Source organism: Oculina patagonica, chromosome 2, assembly GCF_052425735.1.
Source record: "Oculina patagonica isolate OP01 chromosome 2, crgOcupat, whole genome shotgun sequence".
NCBI classification, from domain to species: Eukaryota; Metazoa; Cnidaria; class Anthozoa; order Scleractinia; family Oculinidae; genus Oculina; species Oculina patagonica.
The window spans coordinates 10,903,279-10,926,707 of record NC_135759.1 but is presented as its reverse complement, the minus strand read 5'-3'; the positions used below and the strand labels follow the sequence as shown (position 1 = coordinate 10,926,707).

Below are 23,429 nucleotides of genomic sequence, written 5' to 3'. Positions count from 1 at the left end.
TCTAAAGACTTCCTGTCTATCCATCTTAACCACCAACTCGGTATGATGCCTTTTTTATTTCTCCCTGTCCAACCATACCTTAATTGATGGGTAAAAACATTGGTCTTCCGGCCTGAAGATCCTACGTGATTCCAAAATCCGCATTTCACACCCCTGATAACGACGACGAACCTTCCCGTCCCTTTCGTATGAGCGTCTAACCCTGTGTTTAAGTTTATATTTATATTCTCGCGAGGGAAAACTCAAAAATCGTTTACAAACAACAACAAAAAAAATACATCATTTTCATTTCATTAACTTTCTTTAATTATACTGTAACATTTGATCACTATAAATGAATTAAGGCCACTGCACGAGTTTCTTCTACTTTATTCACTTTCTACTAAGAAGCTAAGAAGCTAGAGTACCATCTCGAGCCAGCCTAGTCCCTAGGCGTTCTCTCTTGTCCTGTAGTCCGCGCGAAGTCTGGGACGGCAGCGGGCGTTTTCTCGGTGACGACATGGCTCACAATAGGGTCCAGGTTTGACCGAGCCGAGAACGCCAAGGGACTAGGCTGGTCTCGAGCGACTCTAACCGTTTCCTTCGTGCAACCTTTCGTGTGCATCCATTACTCAATGGTGCACGCTTTGGCGTTTACAATTTCTTTAATGTACGTAAATGGAAATCAAGAATGTCTTAGCTATTTTACACTGTGCTGTATAGAGTTCTCACCTGTTTACATCAAGGCAAATTGGAAACTAAGGAAATGATTAAAAACTGTTTTAAAAACACTTTCCAACAAACTTCCTTTAGGGCATTCTTACATTTTAATAAAATAATAAAAAACCAGTAAGGTCAAGCCTGTTATTCCACAGTTCTTCATTTTCAGACTTGAATTCCAGCACAAACATAATTCAATATCAGAAGGCTCAGAAAAAAGATAAGTTATCTACTCAGCTTGAAAAGGCTATCTTTGTTTGTTGCAGTTATTTTCAAATAGAAAAAATCTTTTGAAATAAACCACTTCAATTTTTTAAGCCAAAATAGCAAAATTTTAAGTATTAAAGCAGATTATAAAAAAGGCGAGCTGCTTACCTCACAAAGAGTATATTTTAGGCCCTACATAGTGCAAGTTTCACCCAAACTACCAAAAAGTATTTTGGTAAAAGAAAATCCTCCGAACAATAGAAATTCAAAACCGACAGATTTGTAGGGTTAGATGGCAGGACACAGTAAAATCTTAATTCTGACTTTGTTACTTGTTATTGGGATTGGAAAATGGTCCAAAAATGTTTCTTCGCTATTTTAAAAATATTTTTATTTTATTTTCCAAACATAAAGTTCACGTTATCTCCAATCAGCATGAAGGGTGCCCACTGCCTCACATCAGAATAGCCGTTACATCGCATCCATTTCATGGCTTCATGAACAGACTCACTGGCAGTTTTCTCACGAATAAGGTGCTCGTAGAAACGACTCATGAACTGCTCTGTCGCACTGTCTTCTAGGGCCCACAGTGCCACCAACACTGAGCGCGCACCGGATCCTAAGAATGCTCGAGCAATTCCAACAACTCCCTCCGCTCTAATCTGTCCACGGCCACTGTGGCAACAGCTTAGTACCACGAGTTTAGCCCGCAGTTGAATTTGTGAAATATCAGACATTTTCAAAAGGCAGTCGTCTTCCTGTGGAATCCCTGTAGAAGAATCTAAAGGGGCAAGGGCAATTTCTCCTCTTTCAGCATCACCATGTGCAGCAAAATGTATCAGACTCACTGAGTTTATCCTTTGAATTACCGCCTGCTTCGTTGCGTGCTGTCCTAACAAAGGTTGAACATCCAGCAGCCGTCCAATCATCTCTGCTTCCTTTCTTGCACCAGGCAGTGGTATGAAGTTCTTGAGACGTCCCTTGTAAAACACTTTACCAACTTCAGGATCACCCACTATCAGTGCACCAGTCTGACTGTGATAGTCTGTAGGACTGTCCTGAATGAGCTTAAGAGTCGTCAAAGAAGGGACGATGCGGATCCTGAAAGTCTCTGATAAATACTTCCCACTTTCATCGAGTAAAGCTGGAAATGGAACACGGTACAAGTTGCGATCAGGAACAATGATGATTTCAGGATCCTCAAGTAAATCGGACACAGGAGCGATGAGCATTTTGTGGAACAAAGTTAGACTCGGTATGGGATCATCCTTATTCTTTCCTTGTCGCAAAGCTGCGAGGTTCTCTTCCTGAGGAGAATCAGGTTCTGGCTCAATTTCAATCAAAGATCGATCATCGAATACCTCCTCAGGCAAAATTCCAAAGGTGCGGAAGCTTTTAGCCATGATAGCAAAAAACTCATCCACATTTGTAGCGGGCTGTGCTAATCTGGTGTGAAGAGTGTGCTCATCCACTGTTATTGGTCGGAAATGAATGACTCCGCTTGTCTTGAGAACCCACAGGAACACTTTATGAGCATGATAAGAAATGTATAGACAAGTGCAGTTACCTTTTTTCTTCATAACATTTTCAATGCCAGTCCACGATTGTGGGTTAGCTGATATGAGTTTTTCTGCAGAGTACGGAGTTGTCATCAAGTCTGCTAGAGCTCTAGCCCGTCCCAGTTCCACGACATAAAGAGCATTGTTAGGATTTCCAGTGTCACAAAGCAATCTACTGAGCCTCTGATAGGGAAAAACATGCATGTCTGCAAATGATATCTTAATGTGATCATTGTCTGCATTAAACCCTCGCAATTCTTCGCATCTTTCAATACTTCGAAACAGACAGAAAAAAGCTTCGTCAAACTTTCCTTGTGATAAATTTGTCAATGTAAGAAAACAATAGCATAAAAACTCAATTTCGCCATTTCTAATTTCTTTACTTATTAACAGTGCCTTCTCAAGATATTCTTCAGCCATGACATATTCACCAAGAGATTGAAACACGGCTCCTAATCTTTCGCAATTTGCTGCTTCTCCTCCTCTGTCACCAATTTTGACTGCGATCACTAGTGCTTTCTCATAATATTCTTTAGCCTTAACATTATCACCAAGCGATTGAAACACAGTTCCCAGGTTACGGTAACATGTTGCTTCCCCCTTTCTGTCGCCAATTTCAATACTGATCGCGAGTGCTTTATCAAGATATTCTTTACTCTTTCTATATTTTCCTATAAATTTAAACACAGTTCCTAGCTTTCCGTAGAATGCTGCTTCGCCTGCCTTTTCACCAGTTTTAATTTTAATCGCAAGCGCTTTCTCATAACATTCTTTAGCTTTGACATATTCACCAAGAGACTGAGACACAGTCCCTAGGTTTCCGTAAGCTGCTGCTTCTCCTTCTCTGTCACCAGTTTTAATAAACATCACGAGTGCTTTCTCGCAACATTCTTTAGCTTTGACATATTCACTGAGAGAGTGAAATACAGTCCCTAGGTTTCCGTAAACTGCTGCCTCTCCTGCTCTGTCACCAATTTCCATTCTGATTGTGAGAGCTTTCTCTAGATATTCTTTAGCTTTGACATATTCACCGAGAGTTCGAAACACAGTTCCCAGGTTTTGGTAATCTGCTGCTTCTCCTCTTCTGTCACCAATTTCCCTTCTGATCGCCAGGGCTTTCTCAAGATATTCTTTAGCTTTGACGTATTCACCGAGGGATTGAAACACAGTCCCAAGGTTTCCGTAAACCGCTGCTTCTCCTTCTCTGTCACCAATTTCCATTCTGATCGCTAGGGCTTTCTCATGATATTCTTTAGCTTTGACATATTCACCGAGGGATTGAAACACAGTCCCAAGGTTTCCGTAAACCGCTGCTTCTCCTTTTCTGTCACCAATTTCCATTCTGATCGCGAGTGCTCTCTCATAATGTTCTTTAGCTTTGGCATATTCACCAAGAGATTGAAACACAGTTCCTAGGTTCCCATAAGCGTTTGCTTCTCCTTCTCTGTCGTCAGTTTCTCTCAGAATAGTGATTGCTTTCTCGCAAAGTTCTCTAGCCTCAACATACTTATTTTGTATCCAATATATCTGTGCCAGAGCTATGCTCAGCTTCCCTTCATGGTATGTTATACCACACTGGCGGTAAAAGGCAAGAAGCTTCATGCCATATGTCATCGAATTTTTGTTATCGCGGATACGACGGTACGCAATGAACATTGTTCTATAGATTCCTCCGTAAATTAAGTTCCCAAACTGTTTTTCTTTAGTCACTGCCCTAATATTTATCAAAACCAAGCATTCCTTGCATAAGTCGATGGCTTTTGAAGCATGACCGGTGTTGAGAAGGAAAGTGGCAACAACTAAGCCTATAGCTATGGCTTGTATAATTTCTTCTTTGCTGTTCATGACTCCTTTCTCTGTAAGACTTGTAACTAAAAAATAAACAGAGTAATGTTGTAGAGTTATGCAGCATTACGTTATGCTTTTATAGCATTAATAATAAATAAATAAATTACGAAGAAACACTCAGACTCAGGAAAGGCGAGGTTGGGCAAATTATCGAAAATCAGAATTTCAAATCTGCCCATTACCTTCTTTCCATCTTGTGATTTAAAACAAGAGATTGTAAAAACGAAGAAAGACTACAAAAAACGTGTTTGAAGGTTAATTACAGGGTTCTTTCGAGTTTTGTTGGGTAATGTTTTGATTTACAGGAGTAACCAAAATTTAAAATAAAATAATGCAGCACTATGTATGTACTGGCAAAACTTCATATTCTTTTGGTACTGACAAGGTTGTGTTAAGATTATTATTTAGATTTCTTCAGATTATCTACAATCTGTATAACGTTTTCTAAACTGAATTTACAATTAGAAAATGACTCACACGTGCGCGTCTGAGTCGCAAAAATTTCCATAAATTTCTGCATATGGATGATACTCACGTGCATTCTAGTAACTATGACAAATCAGAGCAGAAAGTAATGAACATTCATTTCGCTTTCGTGGGGCTCGGCGTGGAGTTCGACAAATTCAGTTGATGTGATCCTCTTTTTCAATATAAATATCTTATTCCAGTGAGAGAGTGAATACCTTGGCGGTCTTTTTAAACGTGACTATTTAATACCTGACGTAGCCTGCGTAGCTGGCGGGATTAGCGCGGCGCGAGAAAAATCGCGGGGGAAGCCCGCGTACGTGAGCAGCAAAGTCGCGATTGGCGAGTGGCGCAGCCGCGATTTAAACAAAGCACTCGCATTCGGTCGCGCATCACGCCAGCTTTCAAGTCGACTCCTCCTTAACTCCGCCGTCCGCCGTAAACAAAGCACTCGCACTCGGTCGCGCATCACGCCAGCTACGCGGGCTATACCTGACGGGGAGTGATTTGTTGATAACCCATCGGTTAGAGTTTGTTGCTAGTCAAATGAGCGAAAACCAGGTAACATGCAGTAGCAGTGTTCATTGCAGTCGACCAATTTACTTCGATAAATTCATGAGTAAGTTGGAACCAGGGTTAGAACTTTGTTAAACGTTGGAGTAAGGGACGATAGTGACCATTCATGTCGCATAGGTGAATAAGTTATCGTAAGCTTCTTTCTAAACTACAGAGCAGCATTTCACTTGTCACTTACAACAGCTAACTTCATGGCATGATATCATTAAGGTCGCGCAGGACCCTTGCAGTCATTAGTATGTATTTATTTAAAGAGTATGCACGAACTGCCGGACGACTGAAGCCGACAACAAACGAAATATTCATGAGAATGTTTGTTTTTAAACTCTTTTGTACAAGTAATTACTAGTAATTGTTCTCAGCTTTGTGCCACGTGCGCTGGAACATAGGGAATTATCATAATTAGATTCACAGCTTTGAATAATTATATCACACGTTGTTGTAAACATTGATTCGGAAGGTCTTCGGAAGCCTCTAAACCTGCAATTTTGTGTCCAAGTTTTCTCCGCCGATATAGAATTTCAAGAGTTGATTCGCGAGGAACATTAACTTGATGTACTCTATTGTGCTATGACTAGAGCGAATTTTTAAATTTCCTTCTCAAAATGAAGATAGCACGTTTCAAAGTTTAGATTTCACATTTTTGCTCTCTTAGAAGCCATTAACTTGTAGCAGTTTTTGAAATCGAAAATTTCGTTCTAGCCATAGCACAAAAGGGGTTATGATTTATCACTAGGCTATATAATCATTTAATTCGGTGCGCTGTGCTAGCTGAAAACTTGGACACAAAATCGCATTATCTGCAGTTAAACTTTTAAGGGCTTGTAACATCACAGACAACGATCACCTCTCAGTATAAGGACAATCATGATATAATTCCATCATCCCCGAATATCCTTGTTAAATTTTAGAGGAATCAATGTTCAAAATGTAGTGAATTAAAGCTTTACAAGATAGCACTCCGTCAAGAAATTTGGCTAATGAATTTATTGATGAGCAAGGGTCCCGCGCGACCTTAAGCAGGATCCTGCTTTTAGTTGAACAATGGTCAAAAATGCTATGACACGAGCCTATTTAGTTAAACTGGTAAAGTTCAGTATTTACTGAACTAGCATACAATTTTTAATCTGTACTCACCACGCCAACGTTGAAATAAAATATTGCAGTCCAGCTTGTATTCCCTGCAAAAAGTGATCTCTATTGCCAAGTTTATTTTATACTGTTTGCTTTAAAAAGTAAAAGGCACCGAGAGTTTTCATTTTCCAAAAAAATGAAATTTTGAGACTTGTTTTCTTAATTTTCTATAACAGTTTGAATCTATTTGTCAAGATGAGCAAATACAAAGTTTCGTGCCTTGTAGGTATCCGAGAGTTTTCATTTTCCAAACAAACTGAAATTTTGAGTCTTCATTACGGTTTGAATATATTTTGTCAACGCGGACAAACACAAATGTTCGTTTCTTGTTACTCGGAGGCGTTATTTATTATTTTTGAGACTACTTTGCCAAGTAAACAAGCATATTATACGTCTCGCGGGGTATATAGTCTCAAATAAATTTAAACACTAAAGTGCTGTTTTTCTGTAAGAAGGAAAAACAAGATTACGTTTGGGTTTTCTGGTTATATGCCCAGGGGGTACTTCGGATTTCAAGTGACGGGGATGATCGAATGGGGGCAAAAATCAAGACCCAAAAAAATCCCTAGGGTTTCCAACAAAGTCTAAAAAAATGCCTAGACCAAAAATTAACCCTCCAAAAATCAACAGCAAAACACTTTTGTTTGTACTTTATTCCCAGAACTACGCAGCCAAGGCACTACTACGAATGTTTAGATTGTTTGTAATACCCCCAAAAATCCCTACTTCAATCAACAGAATACTTGCCAAATTTTCCTACCCAAAAAAATCCCAGAGTAGAAAATTTCGAACCCCAAAATATCCTTCGATCATCCCCCTCACTTGAAATCCCGAGTACCACCCCTGGGGTTATACAGTGGAACGTCGATATAACGGAGGGCCAAGAGACTGGCAAAATATGTTCGCTATAACGAGGTTTCGTTATATCGAGGTTCTTTTCCATATGTTTTACTATCAACGGGGCGGAGAATATCGTTCGTTATATCGAGGACTTCGCTATAACGAGGTTCTTATGACTGTATGACGACGAGAACTACGGTGAAAGCTTTTATTATCCTCCCTGGACCCTCTCCCTGGGGGCTTATTTCTGATAAATTTCCACTAGAAATAGTCTTCAGCTCTCATATTTGGTGTGCAAGGCTCAATCATTCAAATTCTGGACTTAAACACAGTTTCAAGGCTTGCAAGCAATGACTGGTTAAGGGGCTAATTAATAAAAATAATTAATTAAGTGTTAAAAAAGCCTTAACCATGTCCAGTAAACAATACAGTAAGGTTTTTTAGCTCCTTTATTAAAAGACACTCAGTTGCAAGGAACTCATCATGTTCGTATAGACCTTAGCATTCACCCAGAGGAAGAGCTTTACACAGTGCAACCCTGACACAACAAACTTGGATATAACAGACAAACCTTGAAGAACTAAGCCTTATCTACAGACAGTCTTTGTTTCTATAGACTGACTGAATAAACGAACACATATGGTGAACCCTCAGCTGTATTTAATAACACAAACGATCGGCTATAACTAACCCACTAGTCAGTATCATTGAAAATGTTTGCTGCAAATTTACTTCGCAGATGCTACAAAAACATTGACTGAAGCACTTAATTCAACTATGTCTATAAATTAAGGCATACTATAATGCAAGGTAACGTAATACTTTTCCGTGCTAATTTGTGACACTATCTCACTGCAGTCACTGTAAGGGAATAACTTTGATAAAATGAAATCTTTGTGGAAAATTTGATGTATCCAGTTGAACAATGTTCTGTTTGCTACATCAGGTTTGTACTTTGCACAACTCCTCCCACATTCCTGGAAGAAGAAACCCTGATTGTAGATTATTTCAACCTAACACAGGATCTAACGATATAAAAACTGTCACCCACCACCCAAATGATATGCTAACAATTAACTTTGAAGAAAATATATATTCCTAACCCTCCCAGCCCCTGGGTGATTTCACTTCCTACACTTTACATTGAAATTTTTAGAAATCGGTACACTCGTACAATACTAAGAAAATTATTTTAAATTCTCAGTGCTCAACACTGATACATGGAAAAATATCTTATTTCAGTCAATAAGTTAAAAATGTTAAATACAAATTATGTAAAATCAATCAATCAATCAATTAATTAATTGAATTCATCAATGTGATCTTAATGGCCAGTGTGTGTTAAAAGTCAGTTACATGCATAATAAGACAATAAAAACAATTCTACCATTCACAGAGGTATATTTAAAACCTGTGCTGGTGCTGATTTTTTAATGATATAATTATTATTTTGAAGTACGTACCTTCCTGTGAGAGCCATTTAATCTGAATGAAAACAAATTTTGTTTTGAATTGTTCTTTGGAGCTTCAGTGGTAAAATTTGTAAGATCTCGTCACCAAATTAGAGTACTTCTCAATAGCTTTCATGCAGAGGGTCACACACTAGGCAGTACCACCTTGTATGACATGATAAATTAATGCCAGTGACATTTTAATAAAGACATAAAAGGAGCTATGTCACGGGTGCACATTTTGAAAAGTTTAGCCTAAATTTTTCAAGTTTGTCAACTACAATTCATCTCAACCTTCCCTTTTTGTAGCTATCCGTTCTTTTTAGTTTTCTGTCTTCTAAGTTAACTGTTTCCACTTATTGGTGTTATTGAATCTCCCTCGGTATTAAGTGTTTCTCTTTCTTTTAAGTTTCCTTCAATTTGAATAAATGTTTTCATACATTATAAAAAATGACTCAATTCAGAGTGACATAGCCCCTTTAAATTTGAAGTTGGGATAAAACAATAACTATAGATCACAGAGAAGAAAACTGCTTTGCAATTGCAATATAGTGCATGCAAAATACATTCATTAGTTCTGTCAGGCGGTGCTGAACCTGACATGCGCATCATACAAATTCTTCATTCATTATTAATAAATATCATTCTAAAAAATGAGGCTTCAAAGTCCCTTGTTGAAGTACACATATTTCATTGGAGCTCCACCTCTCTGCTTGATGAGTTCTTGAAGTTCAGGTTCAAGTTTTGAGACCGCTATGGAGCTACAATAGGGAAAGAGAAAACAACAACGCCTTTATTATACAGAATCTCATGTTTTAACGAATTAGAAAGCATCTTGATAATAAGTATTATAATTAAAAGAATAATTACTGTTTACCCCATTTCCAACAGCAATGTCCGAGATACAATTATAAATTTTTTGCAAGGAAGAATTTTGTTCTTTTAATTCTTTAATTTGTATTTTATAAATTTCGGTAATCTTTTCTTGACATTCTCTGTCTTTGTTATTCTTTGAACGCACGATTTTGGAGTTAAAATATTAAAAATATCTTTGTTTACTGCTATAAATTTCGCTGAAATCTCAGCCTTGTCAGGCATGTTCCGCCATCTTGGATTCTAGATGTTTTTGGTACTCAGTGTATGATACACCAAGTGTCTTGGACAGTCCACCGACTTCATGTAAGACCTCACACAGAGTGCCACATCACAATTCTCCTTCGTCAAGCACTACTCTGGGGAGTTTTACATAATTCCACTCCTTCTTCGTGTTGATGAGGGATCCCTTTGTCACTCGGTTGATTTTCACGCTCTCTGCGATTTGTCTTAACATGGCATCATTACCATACAACCCAGTCACGGACATTTTGAATTCTTGCCGTTCCTTTTCATGTTTTTCTACGCAATGTCTCCATAATGCTGATTTCTCGTCTTGGTTCTCTAAACCCCCTGCGTGCTCTGTGCCTCTCGTATAGGCATTTCTGGCTGTCTTGAACCAATGTACTTATCTTTGCATCCCTGACATTCAATCTTGTATGTTACGCCGTGTGCATTACATGGGCCTTTCCCAGCTTGTTTGCAAACCAGGCAGTCTTCTCTCCCACACCTTTGCCGTTTGAACGGATCGGACCTCTGTAGCACTTCCTTCAGTGTAGTACCTGTCTTTTCTACCACCTTTATCCTATAACCCTGGTCTCTGATTTCTCTCTGGTACTCCTTCTGCAGCTGCGATCCAGGTGTCGCAGGCACGAATATAACCGCTTCGTTTCCACCTTTCTTGTACCAGTCCTCTCTCTTTTTAGATTTCTCTGTTTCTCTCTCATTTCTCCTCCATCCTTTTGGTCGATGTATTGGTCTCTCTCCTTTCAGTTCGGCCTCCTGCCTTGCTCTGTAAGCCTTGATAGCAGAGTTAACTCCAAAATCGTGCGTTCAAAGAATAACAAAGACAGCAGAATGTCAAGAAAAGATTACCGAAGTTTATCTAATTCTTTTATTGCTTCGACGAAAGAACTTTCTGAAGCATATTTTATAAATGAAATGAAGAGAAGAAAATGTTTATCAATCTTGCTTTTATCATTCATGAATGACATTAATTTTATTCTGTTTCCTTCACTAACACTAAACATTAAGTGTCATTACTCTTCCTTTGATCTATTATCTTTTTTTAAATTCACATTTTGTCTATGACACCAACCTTTTTTGTGGAAAGATTGCACAACATAAAGGGGTCGCAAACACCAAGCTTAAAAACAAAACACAAAAACAAAAACAATTTGTTAGTAACAGTTCAATAGGAGAGCATTGACAGCTGCCATCATAATGGTTTTCACATTGTAAATTATAATTGTAAGTTAACCATGTAGTTTGTCATATAGAAATTTTACAACACTAAACTTTTGTGTTCAGGTAAAAATATAATGCAAAATTAAGATTTGTGCCGAGGTTAACATATTTCCAATACATGTTAAGTAGAAAACTCAAATTCCTAACAGTGACTCCATTTCTTTCAGATGCTTTATTACTCTCTTAATAAAGTGGCATCAGAAAATTTTCCTATAATAAGGTATTATTTATCTTGATCATATAATTATCCTGAAATCTCCTACAAGAAACTATCCTGTGGTTATAAACTGAACAGTACAAAAGTTTCATAAGTTATGTAAGTCACTGACAAGGTTAGTGCAAATGTTTTGTACACTAAATAGAAGCACAATGCAAAACACTTTCTACAAGCAGTTTTTTTTCTTTCCCTAGACTCAGCACCATAGTAAAATCATACTCCTAGAATGGGAATTCAGCAAGCTGACTACAGCTTGAGAAAAAAAATCCTGACTAAGCTTTTCCAGAGATTTAAACTTGTCACTTTTGCCAGGCATGCTGCACTGCTTGTTCGTGTAAAATATAATTACATGTATACTTACCACAGTCCTACTAAGGCAACTTGGATTGGAGAAGCTAAAATTGGCCACCGCTATAAATATAACAAAAAATAATGAGTAAATTCTGGTTAAGCCCTCCCGGATATAAGGCCCCTCTGCCAGATGACAATACTGAGCAGGGCTTCATGTTGCTTTATTATGCGGTTTAAGAAGAACTTTAAATAAAAACCGCGCTTGCAGCGGCAGAAATTTTGAAAATCAAATTCCTTCATTTTTTGCTTGTTAATAGCTTTTAGGTAGATAAGAAACCTGTTGTATTTTGTTTCCCCCAGAAGTCCTTTAATTTTGAGAAAAAAAGAAAGTCAGTTTTGTGATCGGAGCCTCAAAATGACACAATTTTCAACCCGAAATTCGCTACCGTAAACTCTTGTCGCGTTCACAAACAAAGCCACATTGAGACTTTTGGATGCTTTCTATTAACAGACAAACTCTTTTTCATTCGCTAGAATATAATTTCAGGGCTTAAGCAAAACTCTTCGAACTGAAACTGAAACACGAGCATTTGGGATAAAAACATTCATTATCGTGGCCTTTGGCAATTAGAAGTATTTGCACAGTTTTCAGCCATGCTGTGAAAATTTGCCGAAGTTTGATGCCCTCTAAGTGAGAATCTTCCCAATAACCCAAGCCAATTCTCAGGTATGTTTAATAAGAATATCTGTATGCATGTTTGAGCGAGAATTGAAAAAATTTGAAGTTATACCACATGCTAAATACTGCCGTTGAAAATTACTAGTTCATTCAAATTTTTGTTATCGTAAAAAGCATTCCTCGTCAGTTCATTTTTTTCAGTTGGAAGAGTTGCGCTAAAGCCCTGAAATTATATTCTAGCGAAAGAAAAAGAGTTTTTATGTTGATAGGAAGTGAGCAAATTTCTCTGCGTGGTTTTGTAAGCGAACGCGAGGAGTGTTCATAATAGCTAATTTCAGGTTTAAAATTTAGGAAATTTGTGACTTCGACCACCGAAATCGATTTCTTTGTTTTCTTAAAATTAGAAGACCTCTAGGGAAAACAAACTATGTACCTCAGGTTTTTTATCTACCTTAAAGCTAATAATGAGCAAAACACAAAGAAAAATCGATTTTCCAATTTCTGCCACGAAATCAAATTCTTGCTCGGCCGTTCGTAAAAGTCACTCTTAAAAACATATTTTGATCAACACTCGCATGGCTCGTTTCGAAACGTTTTTTTTTATTCCCGGCAAGAAACTTTTGTTTTAGGCTTTTATGCTACCAGGCTCAAGGCTCAAAACTACCTTGGTTTGTGCAACGTTCTTCTGAAGCGCTAAAGAGTGCTGTTGTACAAAACAAAGGCAGGAACATCCCTCAGTTCTTCGAGCGATGCTGTAAACTTACAGGTATTCAGACTTAATGATGTCCTTCAACCACCTGGCAGCCGCACTTGAGCTAAAACTATAAACTTCTACGTTTTATTTTCAAAGGCGCCATTTTGCTCAATTCAAACTCTTCCGTCTCTAACTTGTGACCTTACGTCACAATGCAGTATCCAGTCCTACTCTACTCAAATCAACAAAAAAACATGGCGGCAGCAAGTCAAGGACATGCTTGTAAAATGGTTTCTTGCCTTCCGTAGACGCTTAGAAAACCCTGCAGGGAAAGATGTACACGCGATGCATTGAAAACTCAGACTGCTAGCTGACTGGGAGAACATAAGCTTGCAAAATGCCTTTTTTGCATACATTATTTCTGAGAAACGACGAAAATACCAGCGAAATGAAACACAGGACAGTGTTAAGCACACATAAACAAACCTGCATGTAAAATTTGGAGCTGTTTTGATGATGTTCGATTTAGCCAGAAATTCAAGCGGCCATTTTTACGTACGCACCTTCAATTGTACATTTAGGTGTTGTTATTACTATAATAAGGTTATTTTAAATAGTGCTTGAAACAAAACAAAAAAACAAAAAAAAAAATAAAGCTTACCTTCATGAAGGGCTTTTTATCCAGATAGTTCATTAATATTGGTGGGATGGCTGGATGGAAGAGATTGGCAAAAACAAACACAAGGTTAACATTCTGCAATTTCAATACCAAGTTATAATCAGCTGTATGTGAACTGACATTATTTTTTGGACGATTGTCAAGTTTTTGATGACTGACTACTGGTTAACTGCATGTTAGCAAACTGTTATAGTCACTACTTACAAGAAACAATTAAGAAAATGGGTTGTGCAGTAATTAAAATGTAATACATGTAAATATACTCACACATTCCTGGAGCGGCCATGACTATTCTGGAAAAAACAACACTTGCAATGGCTTTCCTGGCTGCCGCCTGAAACATTACCAAGTGTGAATTAATTAAGAGTCAGTACTGTGATGAGGTCAAGAACAGACTAAGAGATTTGCCATGCCTGAATTGGTCAATATATTTGAGAACTACATTTAACTGAATCACAACAAGGTAAGGTGTTCAGCTATCAAAGAAACACTGACTGCTTTTAATTGGAGTGTAGTACTAGAATGTTTCAGTTTCTTTTTTCCACTGTGATTGAAATCCCTCAAATTTTATGATTGATGTCCCTGCTCAACACAGCCCCACTCTCTAATTAACATTCAAGTACAAGTTGATTTACCAAGTAATGTATTCTAACACAGTTAACAATGTACGGTAATCTCCATTACAAAACAGCCATTTTGTCAGGGTCGTAACCAGGTATATGGGATCATGGGATCCGGATCAGCCAATCAGATGGGATCAGAATGGAATCAGGGATCAAATGTTGGTACATTTTGGGGACCAGGAATCAAAATGTAGAGCAAAAATTTGGGATCAGCGATGAAACAATATACCTGGTTACGACCCTGATTTTGTAATGAACTAATAAAAAGATATTTACTTGTGCCAGTGGGTGACATGGATATGTACAATATATGTCTTTTCTACTGATTATGTGGTCAATACAGTTCATTAACAGGTTTTTGGTTATTAATTTTGCTGTGTATGACACGCTGCTTGGGCGTGTCCCTTGGGTATCCCTGATTTGGTTTGATTAGGTATTTATAGACTGTCCAGAGTTGTTTAGTTCTCTCGCTCTCACATTCCATGCTGACATTGAAGTTGTAAACCCGAAGTTTTGAGTAATCTTACGGTTGCAGCAAGAGTCTTCAAATCCAGAGTTAGTCAATCAAGTGTTCTCCCTGTTCAAGAATTACCTGTCGTCCCAGTTCGGATAGACAAGTTAGAATTTGGAGGAAAGTCGAAAATCGACAATGAAGCCTTGTAGTTTAAATTCATAGAAATTATAAGCTGCTCGAGTTAAAACGTTCGCTCAGATAGAGATCAGCCTGGGTAAACCGTCAGAAGTCCGATGGAGTGGACGAGACGAGTGGTTGGCTCTACAGGTATACGAGTCGGAAGAGCTTGCTTGTCAGAAGTATGAAAAGAGAATTAATTGTCGGTCGAAAAGAAGAACACAAGAACTAACCAACTAGCAATTTAGCCTTTTCGTGGTAAGATCTTATATTTTTTTACTTCGTGATGTCTTGCGTAGGTTGGATTGCCTGAGCATCCAACCATCATTCCTTTGGTGTGTATTTTTTGTAGTATTTAAGAAGAAAATTTACGTTCGTTTGAGCATAGCAAATAAGAACGTAAACAGCAATTCAGTGTATCGACGTATCTTGTTCAACACACATCTACAAGTGCCTGAATATATTAAATAGTTTATGAAAGCCAAAAGACAGTTTAAAATGATCCAAACCTTTGATTCCCCAATTCTATTTCCATCTTCATCTGTTACTGGAATTCCCCTCATCAACTCTCTGTTTTAATCAGTTAAACATAACATTAACAATAATATTATGATATCTCTAACCAAACAGTCAGAACACAACTCATCCAGGTTTCGATCTTTAAATTAATTGTCAAGTAAATGTTCAGTGAAATCCTCTAGGAGCATAGTCAAGAACTTAGACTGAATTATCAGCAACAAAGGCAGGATATCAGATTTGTTCAAGGTATTGCCTCTGAGGTAAGGCAAGGATTTTGGATGCCAAGTTTTCTCTTCCTAAATTGATTTATGATGGACACTTATCCATTTCAAAGGATAATATAAATATAAAAAAAAGATGCTGAGTAATCACATACGTTTGTCGCATGAGAGGGATGTTGACACAGTTAGCTGCAGCAACAGCAGCAAATGGAACATATCTTCCAATCAGGGGTGGTGCTGACTGTGAAAATTAAACAATCACAATATTAATAGTTACAAAAATATACCTTATTAATTAACTTGACAGTCACCTAATGTCTGTTAAGTTTAGTCTAGTTGATTTCAACAATCTGGAAAAATACTATGTTAGCTGTGCACAGCAACTACAGCAGCAAACCTTTTTACTGAGCACGCACAAGCACCCTTTAACTGTGCTGTCCCATATTTATATTTATTGATAGCATCACTTCAGTATTTTTTTCAGTTTACCCTTGTAACGTGACCTATTGCATTACTCGTTGTGCCTTGTTTCCCCAGGTGACTTTTCTTCGCTTTTCGTTTGGACAGTGCTCTCAGCTTATATTACAGTCTGTACAAGCTGCACAAGGCTGTCGGAATTTTCCCTGGCAAGTGTTGAAAGCTTTCTTTTTCAGAAAAAAATAAATCCAAATTTATCAGTTATACTGCTGGTGAAGAGCTTCAAAGCTCAGGATGCTTTCAGGGTCATCTCTAAGCGAGATGGATCAGAACATTACCTTTGTTAAGTGGTTTAATCCCAAAGCAACAGCAACAGCTCCTGTTGTGGCAAATGCATAGCCTGTCCACAGTTGTCTGTTACAAGAGGAGATTTAAGTATTCATTCACCTTACTGATTATCATGCATTTTCTGAGAATTCCAAGATAATACAGTAGAAGCCCGATTTCTTGAACCTCTAAGGGAAACGAAATTTGCTTCAAAAAATTAGGAGGTTCGAAAAATTGGGGGTAAAATTACAGAGAAGTACTTTCCAGGGAGATGAAAATGGGTTCGAGAAATCAGGACTTTTGAGAAACCGAGGATTTGAGAAATCAGCATTCTACAGTATCTCCTAGTTAATTGTAATGCATTGTTACTTGATGAATGTTATGTATTGATCAGGAGGGCACACATGTTGATGTCCTTAAAGATGATTTCCAGTCCGTACTGCGCAATCTCCGCCTGCAATGTTTGTGAGTCTCACAAACAGAAGAATGCTTACTAGCAAAAATAAAAATTCCGGGACAAAACTTACCTTTTTCTTCATTATTATCGCCAGATATCCTTGCAAAACAATAATAACGAGTAAAAGAAGCTCAACGGTATTTCAAACGGACGTTTTAGCTCATCGTGAATTCTTAAACGAAACGATCCGTAATGGCGAACTAAAAAACTTCATGTACGCTATCACTGAAGTGTAACGTTTCAACGAATTCAAAACAAAAATGAAAACAAACCCTGAGTCTGCGCAGTACGGACTGGAAATCATCTTTAAGTCACCTGCACCAGTCACAGCCAGTGGTTCTACTTTACCTCTTCAAGTTAAAGTTATCAATGCTATCAGTTTTTATCAGCTCTACTTTTAAATGACTGGCTGACAGATTGATTGATGCTAACCGTGTTTATTGATTCATACAAAAGAAATGTAGATTGATTGATTGATTAATAATTAATTAATTATTTTATTGTTTGATTAATTGACTAATTGATTGATTGATCCAAACCATGTTTTTGGCAATTTGTTTTAAATGGTCCATTTTCAAGTTGCCTTTTTGCTCAGTTTAAAAAAACAAGTCCTAAAGCGTGGTAAAAATTGGTTTGTGTGAAAATGAACCTTTCAGTAAAAGTTAACGTTGTATTAATGTGAAAGGTTATGCACAGAGCTTGTTATGAAATAGAGGCAAAAGACAACTCATAAATGGCCTACTGAACGGGTTATTTACTTGGATGTAAACACCAAGTCTGCTTCAGCAATGAAAATGGGACTATAGTCTGGGAGAAATATGCCGTAATTACTAGTAAGGTTCTGATGTGCCCACCTAGTTAGAAACCAACATGTTGCTTTTTCTAGAAATGACAAATTGAATGAGGTATGTAGTAATAATTTTATTACCTTTATCTACACTAAAATTAATAATCATTTTACAGATAAATAATTCTTTATAAAAGGGTTCTCATTTTAAATATAGGGTTTCATGACAGTCAAGCAAAACGTAACACCTACTTATTTGTAATAAGAGAGTCTCCACTTCTGTTTGTGTAGTTAACTACAGCATTAAATGACTGATTAATCCACTGCCAGAATAGCACAGCTGATGTACTCCTGAACAAATGAAATATAAAAAAATAAAAAAAAAATAAAAAACGTTACTTGGATCAAGATCTTCTTCTTTGTACTGACCATGATTAGGTTCTACTTATCTTAGAGTGGTAGTGTACTGTATGTAAAGAAAAGTCATGAAAATTCCAGACACTTTAGCCTGCAAACCGTCCCCCCTCCCCAGTGGGACAAAGAGCAAAGCGAGCAAAAGGAGAATCAAGCAAGCCAAGAACAGCGAGCGAAGCTTGATGATTTTTTGTTGCCCTATTTGTTCCACTGGGGTTATCTATTTGTTCCAGCCTATTTGCAGGTTACTGACACTTCTCTAATATAATTATTTGTAGTGTGGCATTTTTTTGTTCTTTGTCTTGTTTTATTTTTTGATTTCTCAAAACAACTTGAATGTGCCTCCAGGGATTCTAGAAGCAGGGTAACCCTGCTTCTAGGAGGGTTACCCTCCCTCCGTGTAAACAGGCCCTTAGTCATTTAATGCTTATTATTAATATTTATAAATTCATTTCATGAGCAGGAGCTATGAAACCAAAGATTTACCTGGCCTATGACAAATCATTTATTAAATAAAAGTATAACCAGGCTCCCTACCCGTGTAAAAAAGACACCGGGATCCCGGCGGGATCCCGGCGGGGATCCCGCCACGAACCGGGATCCCGTCAAGATCCCGCCGAGATCCCGCCAAGATGACGATATCCCGCCGGGATCCCGACCGGGAAAAAATTCCCGGCACGTCGGGATCCCGCCAAGAATCTTGCCGAGACCGGGATCCCGCCAAGAAAACAGACTTCCCGCCAGGATCCCGCCTGGGTAGAATTTCCCGCCACGGATCCCGGCAAGAATCTTACCGGGAATTATATTCTCGCCAAGATCCCGGCAAGAAAAAAAAAAAACACGGCAAATTTTTCACAGCGTGAATAAATCTCGGTAGCGTTCCCGGCGAGATTCAACTCACTTCTCAGTTCTCACCGGGAAAAGTCGACGCTTTGAAATTCTCTTAAATTCTCACAAATAGTATTATGCTGTGGTCGGAATGCAAGTCATGGCGTGTATTGATGAAATAAACTTAAAGTACTAATGACGGTAGTAATTAAACCAGTTTGATTTTTAAAATGTCGAAAAAAATATAATACGTGACGGTGAGCCGCGGAGGTAATTCCCAGGAGGATTAACAGTTTATCAGTCTAGACGAACTGGCGCGACAAAGAGGCGCGTGATAATAAGTGAAGATAAATTAAAAGATAAGAATTTTTATTGATCCGCGGTCTGTTTTTCAAGTTTTTTTAACTCTTTCTTTCTTTTCTTACCTTTGAGGAACCTTAATTAATACCTTTGAGTAATCCAATGACAAAAGCCAGTGGCAAATTTCTGTCGGCCTTTTTCTTCCAATTGCAAATACACTCGGGAATCCGCTGTAATTGCGCTTTTTGCCTTGAAAAAACATCTAGATGCTATTTTAATTGTGGCTCCGAAGAGGATATGAAAGAGATTTATTTACCTTCCCGAAGACCACCCAGATAGCGAAGAATATTCCCGCCTTTTCCCGCAAGGTGTCGTGAACTGAGCGTTTCGATTGGCTGCCTTAGGTCACGTGGGACATTGTACACGCCACCCTCGGGAAGAGAAAAATTTTATTTTCAGTTGCAGGATGGAGTGTTTCTGTGTTTGCTCTTTACAACCAGGGCTGGAAAAATGTGTTTTTTGGCTGCTTTTGTTATGAACTTGAGTTTAGAATAGACCTTACTTCAGGGAAGAGCTCTTCTGTGGAAACTGCTGGAATTTGCTGTTAATTCGAGCGACAGGTTGCCATCTTGTGGGATTCGTCAATGGACTTGTTGAACTTCGAACAGTGGAAGGAGATAGACATTTTGAGTACGGGCCATTTAATGCGAAGTTGTACCTGTTGATGCTTGAGACGTAAACTTATGCTTAAATATTGTATTGTTATTTAAAAAGCTTCGGGAAAGAATGCTCCTTCGTCTTCGGCGGTTTGTTCGCAGATGATCGAAAGATAGTTCGCTCGTTTGGTAGTTCACATCATTGCACCTTCCTTCGCTTGAGCACAAGGTAAAGGTTAGTTGCCTTTATGTATTTGTTGTCTCGTTCAAAACATTTTACAGAAGAATATTCGCTTATTTGCTTGTGAACTAAAGCTCGCTCTCTCCGACTTGTGCAACCATTGAGAAATATATGTGCTTGGTAGCAAAACTGTGGCCATCTTTTTCTGTAAGCTTCTGTAAATAAATGATGTTGTTTTGATACAGAACCAGTGTGTTTGTTTTGCCGGTATGCGAAACGCCAAGATATGTTTACTATGGTTTTAATTAGTTTGTCAGTATCTGATCTACGCTGTAGATAAATGCCAGAATTCCTGCCATGAATCTCTTCGAGAAAAGAAATTGTCGGTAACCAAAATTCTTGCCGGGATCCTTGCCATGAATCTTGTCAAGATTTTGGCAGCGGGGAATTTCTCTTCAGGCCAAGATCTTGGCGAGATTCTCGGCAAGATAATTCGCCGGGAATCTTGGCGGGATTATGGCCGCCGGGAATTCGTTTCCCGCCAGGAATCCCGGCCGGCATCCCGCCGGGATCCTGCCGGGATTATGGCCGCCGGGATTTTTATTCCCGGCAGGAATCCTGGCGGGATTCCTGCCGGGAGGCGGGATCCCGGCGGCCATAATCCCGCCAAGATTCCCGGTCCCGTCCCGCCGGGATCCCCGCCGGGATCCCGGCAAGATCCCGCCAAGATCCCGGTTGGTTTTTTACACGGGCTGTACTAGAATCTGCTTGAGCAACTACCGTAGTTTATATCTCTGGAGTTAATTATCGAAGGCACCATACTGTACATTGTATAAACCACAGTTGAGAATATAAAATAACATGGGAATATTGAATATCAGATACTAACTTGTAAAATGTCAACATACAGCCACATATCGACATGTTCATCGGTACTTGTGCAGACATGCGGCCAATAAGGAACATTTTTTCCCCTGTGTCAGGATGGAATGCTGATTCATACACCTTTTTGGCTTTCCATACTTGTTCATCAGTGATTCCTGAGGGTTCTTGCTTCTTTCTGTTTACAAAAAATAATGACATGACTAACAGTGGAATTCTGATTTCTTGAGGCTCAAAGGGAAACAAAAATTGGTTCGAGAAATCGAGAGCTTTAAGAAATGGAGAGTTCAAGATACTGGGATTCCACTGTAGCTGCTCAATTAATTCCAGGTTTCTAGTTTAGTAGCTGAACAGTTAACAGTTTGCAGTTCTATTAAGTAAAGAAAGCCAATATATGTAACAATATGCTTGTTCATACCCTTTTTCACAAACAATTAATTTTTCCAGTACTTTTCAAGGACTCAGTTTGATTTTTCCAGGACTCCAAAATTCACATTAACCCTAGCCTTTCTGGCACTCCCAAGATCTCAATATTATTTCTCCTTACTGTCTGCTATACCTTTCTTATAATGTAAGTTCTAAGAATTCAGTTGTTACTTGAGTTTAATGGATTTCCAGAACTTTCCTGGACCGGTAGTCTTTTTCCAGGACTTTCCAGTCCTGGAAGGTAAAATAAAGTCTGTGTCCGAGCCAAGTGGCCCATACAGCCGGAGCTTATCCCGGTTTCCGTAGCATTAAGCGACTGGGAGAATTGCTTCTCCCCCCCGGATGGGATGCTAGTCCGTCGCAGGGTAACCCCCAGCAGTAAATTCGTCGGTACCCATTTATACACCTGGGTGGAGAGAGGCACTGTGAGAGTTAAGTGTCTTGCCCAAAGACACAAGGAAACGGCCAGGCCAGGCCTCGAACCCAGGCTGTTCGACTCGGAGTCAAGCACGCTAACCATTAGGCCACTGCGCCGTCCTGGAAAGTGCCACAATTAAATTCCAGGACTTTCCAGGACCCGTAGGAACCCTATCATACCTGTACTTTATTAGAAGATCTTTTGCATCATCTAGTTCTTTTGCTGTGCGTAAAATATTCCTTGGGTCAGTGACGGTGAAAAAGTGCTTGGCACGTCCAAGAAATGTTGTCTGGACAAAACGGGGAGCGTCCAAATTAATCCTTCCACCTTCCAATCTGGGAGTTTCCATGTTTCTGGTTGAAAGAAAAAAAATATTTGTGACTATTGTTAAATGTAAAACAAACAATCTTGAACTTTAGAAATTTTTTAACTTTGTTATGTTCTAGCTATTACCCATTCTGTTATGCAAAATATGTAATTTAAAGAATTGTGCAAGGAAATCATGTGAGAGAAACCAGTCTTTCTCTCAATTATTCAGGTTTTACCTGATTTTGCATTTTCTTGAAACAAAAGTTGACATGCTCTTAGAGTTTCTTTGTAAAAAACACGAAATGCTGATTGCAAGCCCCTGAGCACAAACAACTTTGTAATGGGTTTTAGATGGGCTTACAACTAGCAGAGATTGTAACTGATTATTATGCATGCTTTTAATTACAATACAATACGTTGCCTCACTTCAATACCCATATTGTTGGCAATATTGCCAATCATCTCTTTGCTAGTAATTTACCGATTCCATAAATTAAGGATTTCAATTCAGTGTTTGAATAATTATTTGTTTGTTGTGTCGATCGGGGTTACACTGTGGCGTCGTTCTATACTACATAAATAAGAATCTTATATTGCAACACACACGCCTATGTGTTGAAATTTTACTTGAGAAAAGGACTCGATTACAAGTCTACACGTACAGTATTAACTTTTGATTCTACAGTACTTGGTACTTGGTAATATCACAGATCGCTACCAGTCTTTTAAACGAAAGCATTCAATTACCTCTTTGTCAGTTCAAAACGTTTCTTCGGGCCAAGAAATATAAGCGTAACACACTCTCAAACGAACCTGAAATTAGCTTGTACGAATTGAATTTTCGGTTCTGCGTGGCGGTACAGAGCTCTCAAAGTTCTTTGATTCGGTGTTGTATTGCTCTTGAAATCAACTTCCTTTATTTAAAAACATATATATCAGGGTAAAAATACGTCGATAAGATACTGTAAATCTTTTCGTTCTTACCTGGTAATTACACGTGGAACTGTTTCACTGATTTCACAACTTGCAACGCAACCGGCGTCAGAAAAGACCGGGGAATCTTCTTGGCGAGTGTTCCTTTCCCAGCATACACCGCAAACCATAAGCGGGTGTGCTCGGGGGCGGCTACCCCGGCGATATCCCCCCTGATCGGCAAGCCTTCGCCTTCGCTCTCGACGGTGCTGGACGATTCATGTATAAATGTAACGGAGACACCAGTCAGAAAAGAGTGAAATTTTAAAACAGAACACTGTCAGCGATAGAAACATGATATTCAACCTCTACAAGGCACGACGAGCATCCCCGTCAACCCGCCCGTCGGTAGCATTAGTGAGCCCCCCCCCCCCCGGGGGCC

General features: G+C 38.7%; 2 protein-coding genes across 3 annotated transcripts; both read right to left on the bottom strand.

The window, feature by feature from the left end:
• Nucleotides 1–318: 318 nt before the first annotated feature.
• LOC144643021 (uncharacterized) lies at nucleotides 319–6,504 on the bottom strand. Of its 2 annotated transcripts, none has more exons than XM_078502134.1 (2): nucleotides 6,492–6,504; nucleotides 319–4,336 (listed from the first exon to the last, which is right to left on the bottom strand). In XM_078502134.1, the coding sequence occupies exon 2, from the start codon at nucleotides 4,308–4,310 to the stop codon at nucleotides 1,302–1,304; it is 3,009 nt and encodes a 1,002-aa protein (XP_078358260.1). In that variant the 5' UTR covers nucleotides 4,311–4,336; nucleotides 6,492–6,504; the 3' UTR covers nucleotides 319–1,301. The 2 variants fall into 2 exon arrangements, with proteins under 2 accessions (XP_078358260.1, XP_078358261.1); XM_078502135.1 differs by having other exon boundaries at nucleotides 319–4,321.
• Nucleotides 6,505–9,175: 2,671 nt separating this feature from the next.
• On the bottom strand, nucleotides 9,176–23,146 carry LOC144643032 (sideroflexin-1-like). The gene is made up of 12 exons (XM_078502149.1): nucleotides 23,060–23,146; nucleotides 21,946–22,119; nucleotides 20,930–21,100; nucleotides 17,914–18,012; nucleotides 16,429–16,504; nucleotides 15,829–15,914; nucleotides 15,443–15,503; nucleotides 13,947–14,013; nucleotides 13,662–13,711; nucleotides 11,698–11,747; nucleotides 10,971–11,018; nucleotides 9,176–9,540 (listed from the first exon to the last, which is right to left on the bottom strand). The coding sequence occupies exons 2-12, from the start codon at nucleotides 22,113–22,115 to the stop codon at nucleotides 9,441–9,443; spliced, it is 978 nt and encodes a 325-aa protein (XP_078358275.1). The 5' UTR covers nucleotides 22,116–22,119; nucleotides 23,060–23,146; the 3' UTR covers nucleotides 9,176–9,440.
• Between the last annotated feature and the right edge of the window lie 283 nt (nucleotides 23,147–23,429).

Bases quoted from the DNA above. Each gene is read 5' to 3' on its own strand.
- LOC144643021 (XM_078502134.1), bottom strand. From the start codon at position 4,310: ATGAACAGCAAAGAAGAAATTATACAAGCCATAGCTATAGGCTTAGTT.
- LOC144643032 (XM_078502149.1), bottom strand. From the start codon at position 22,115: ATGGAAACTCCCAGATTGGAAGGTGGAAGGATTAATTTGGACGCTCCC. The intron at 21,101-21,945 runs GTATGATAGGGT...TTTTGTAAACAG, and splicing joins GATCTTCTAATAAAGTACAG to AAAGAAGCAAGAACCCTCAG. The intron at 15,504-15,828 runs GTATGTGATTAC...TGATTAAAACAG, and splicing joins ATCCCTCTCATGCGACAAAC to AGAGTTGATGAGGGGAATTC.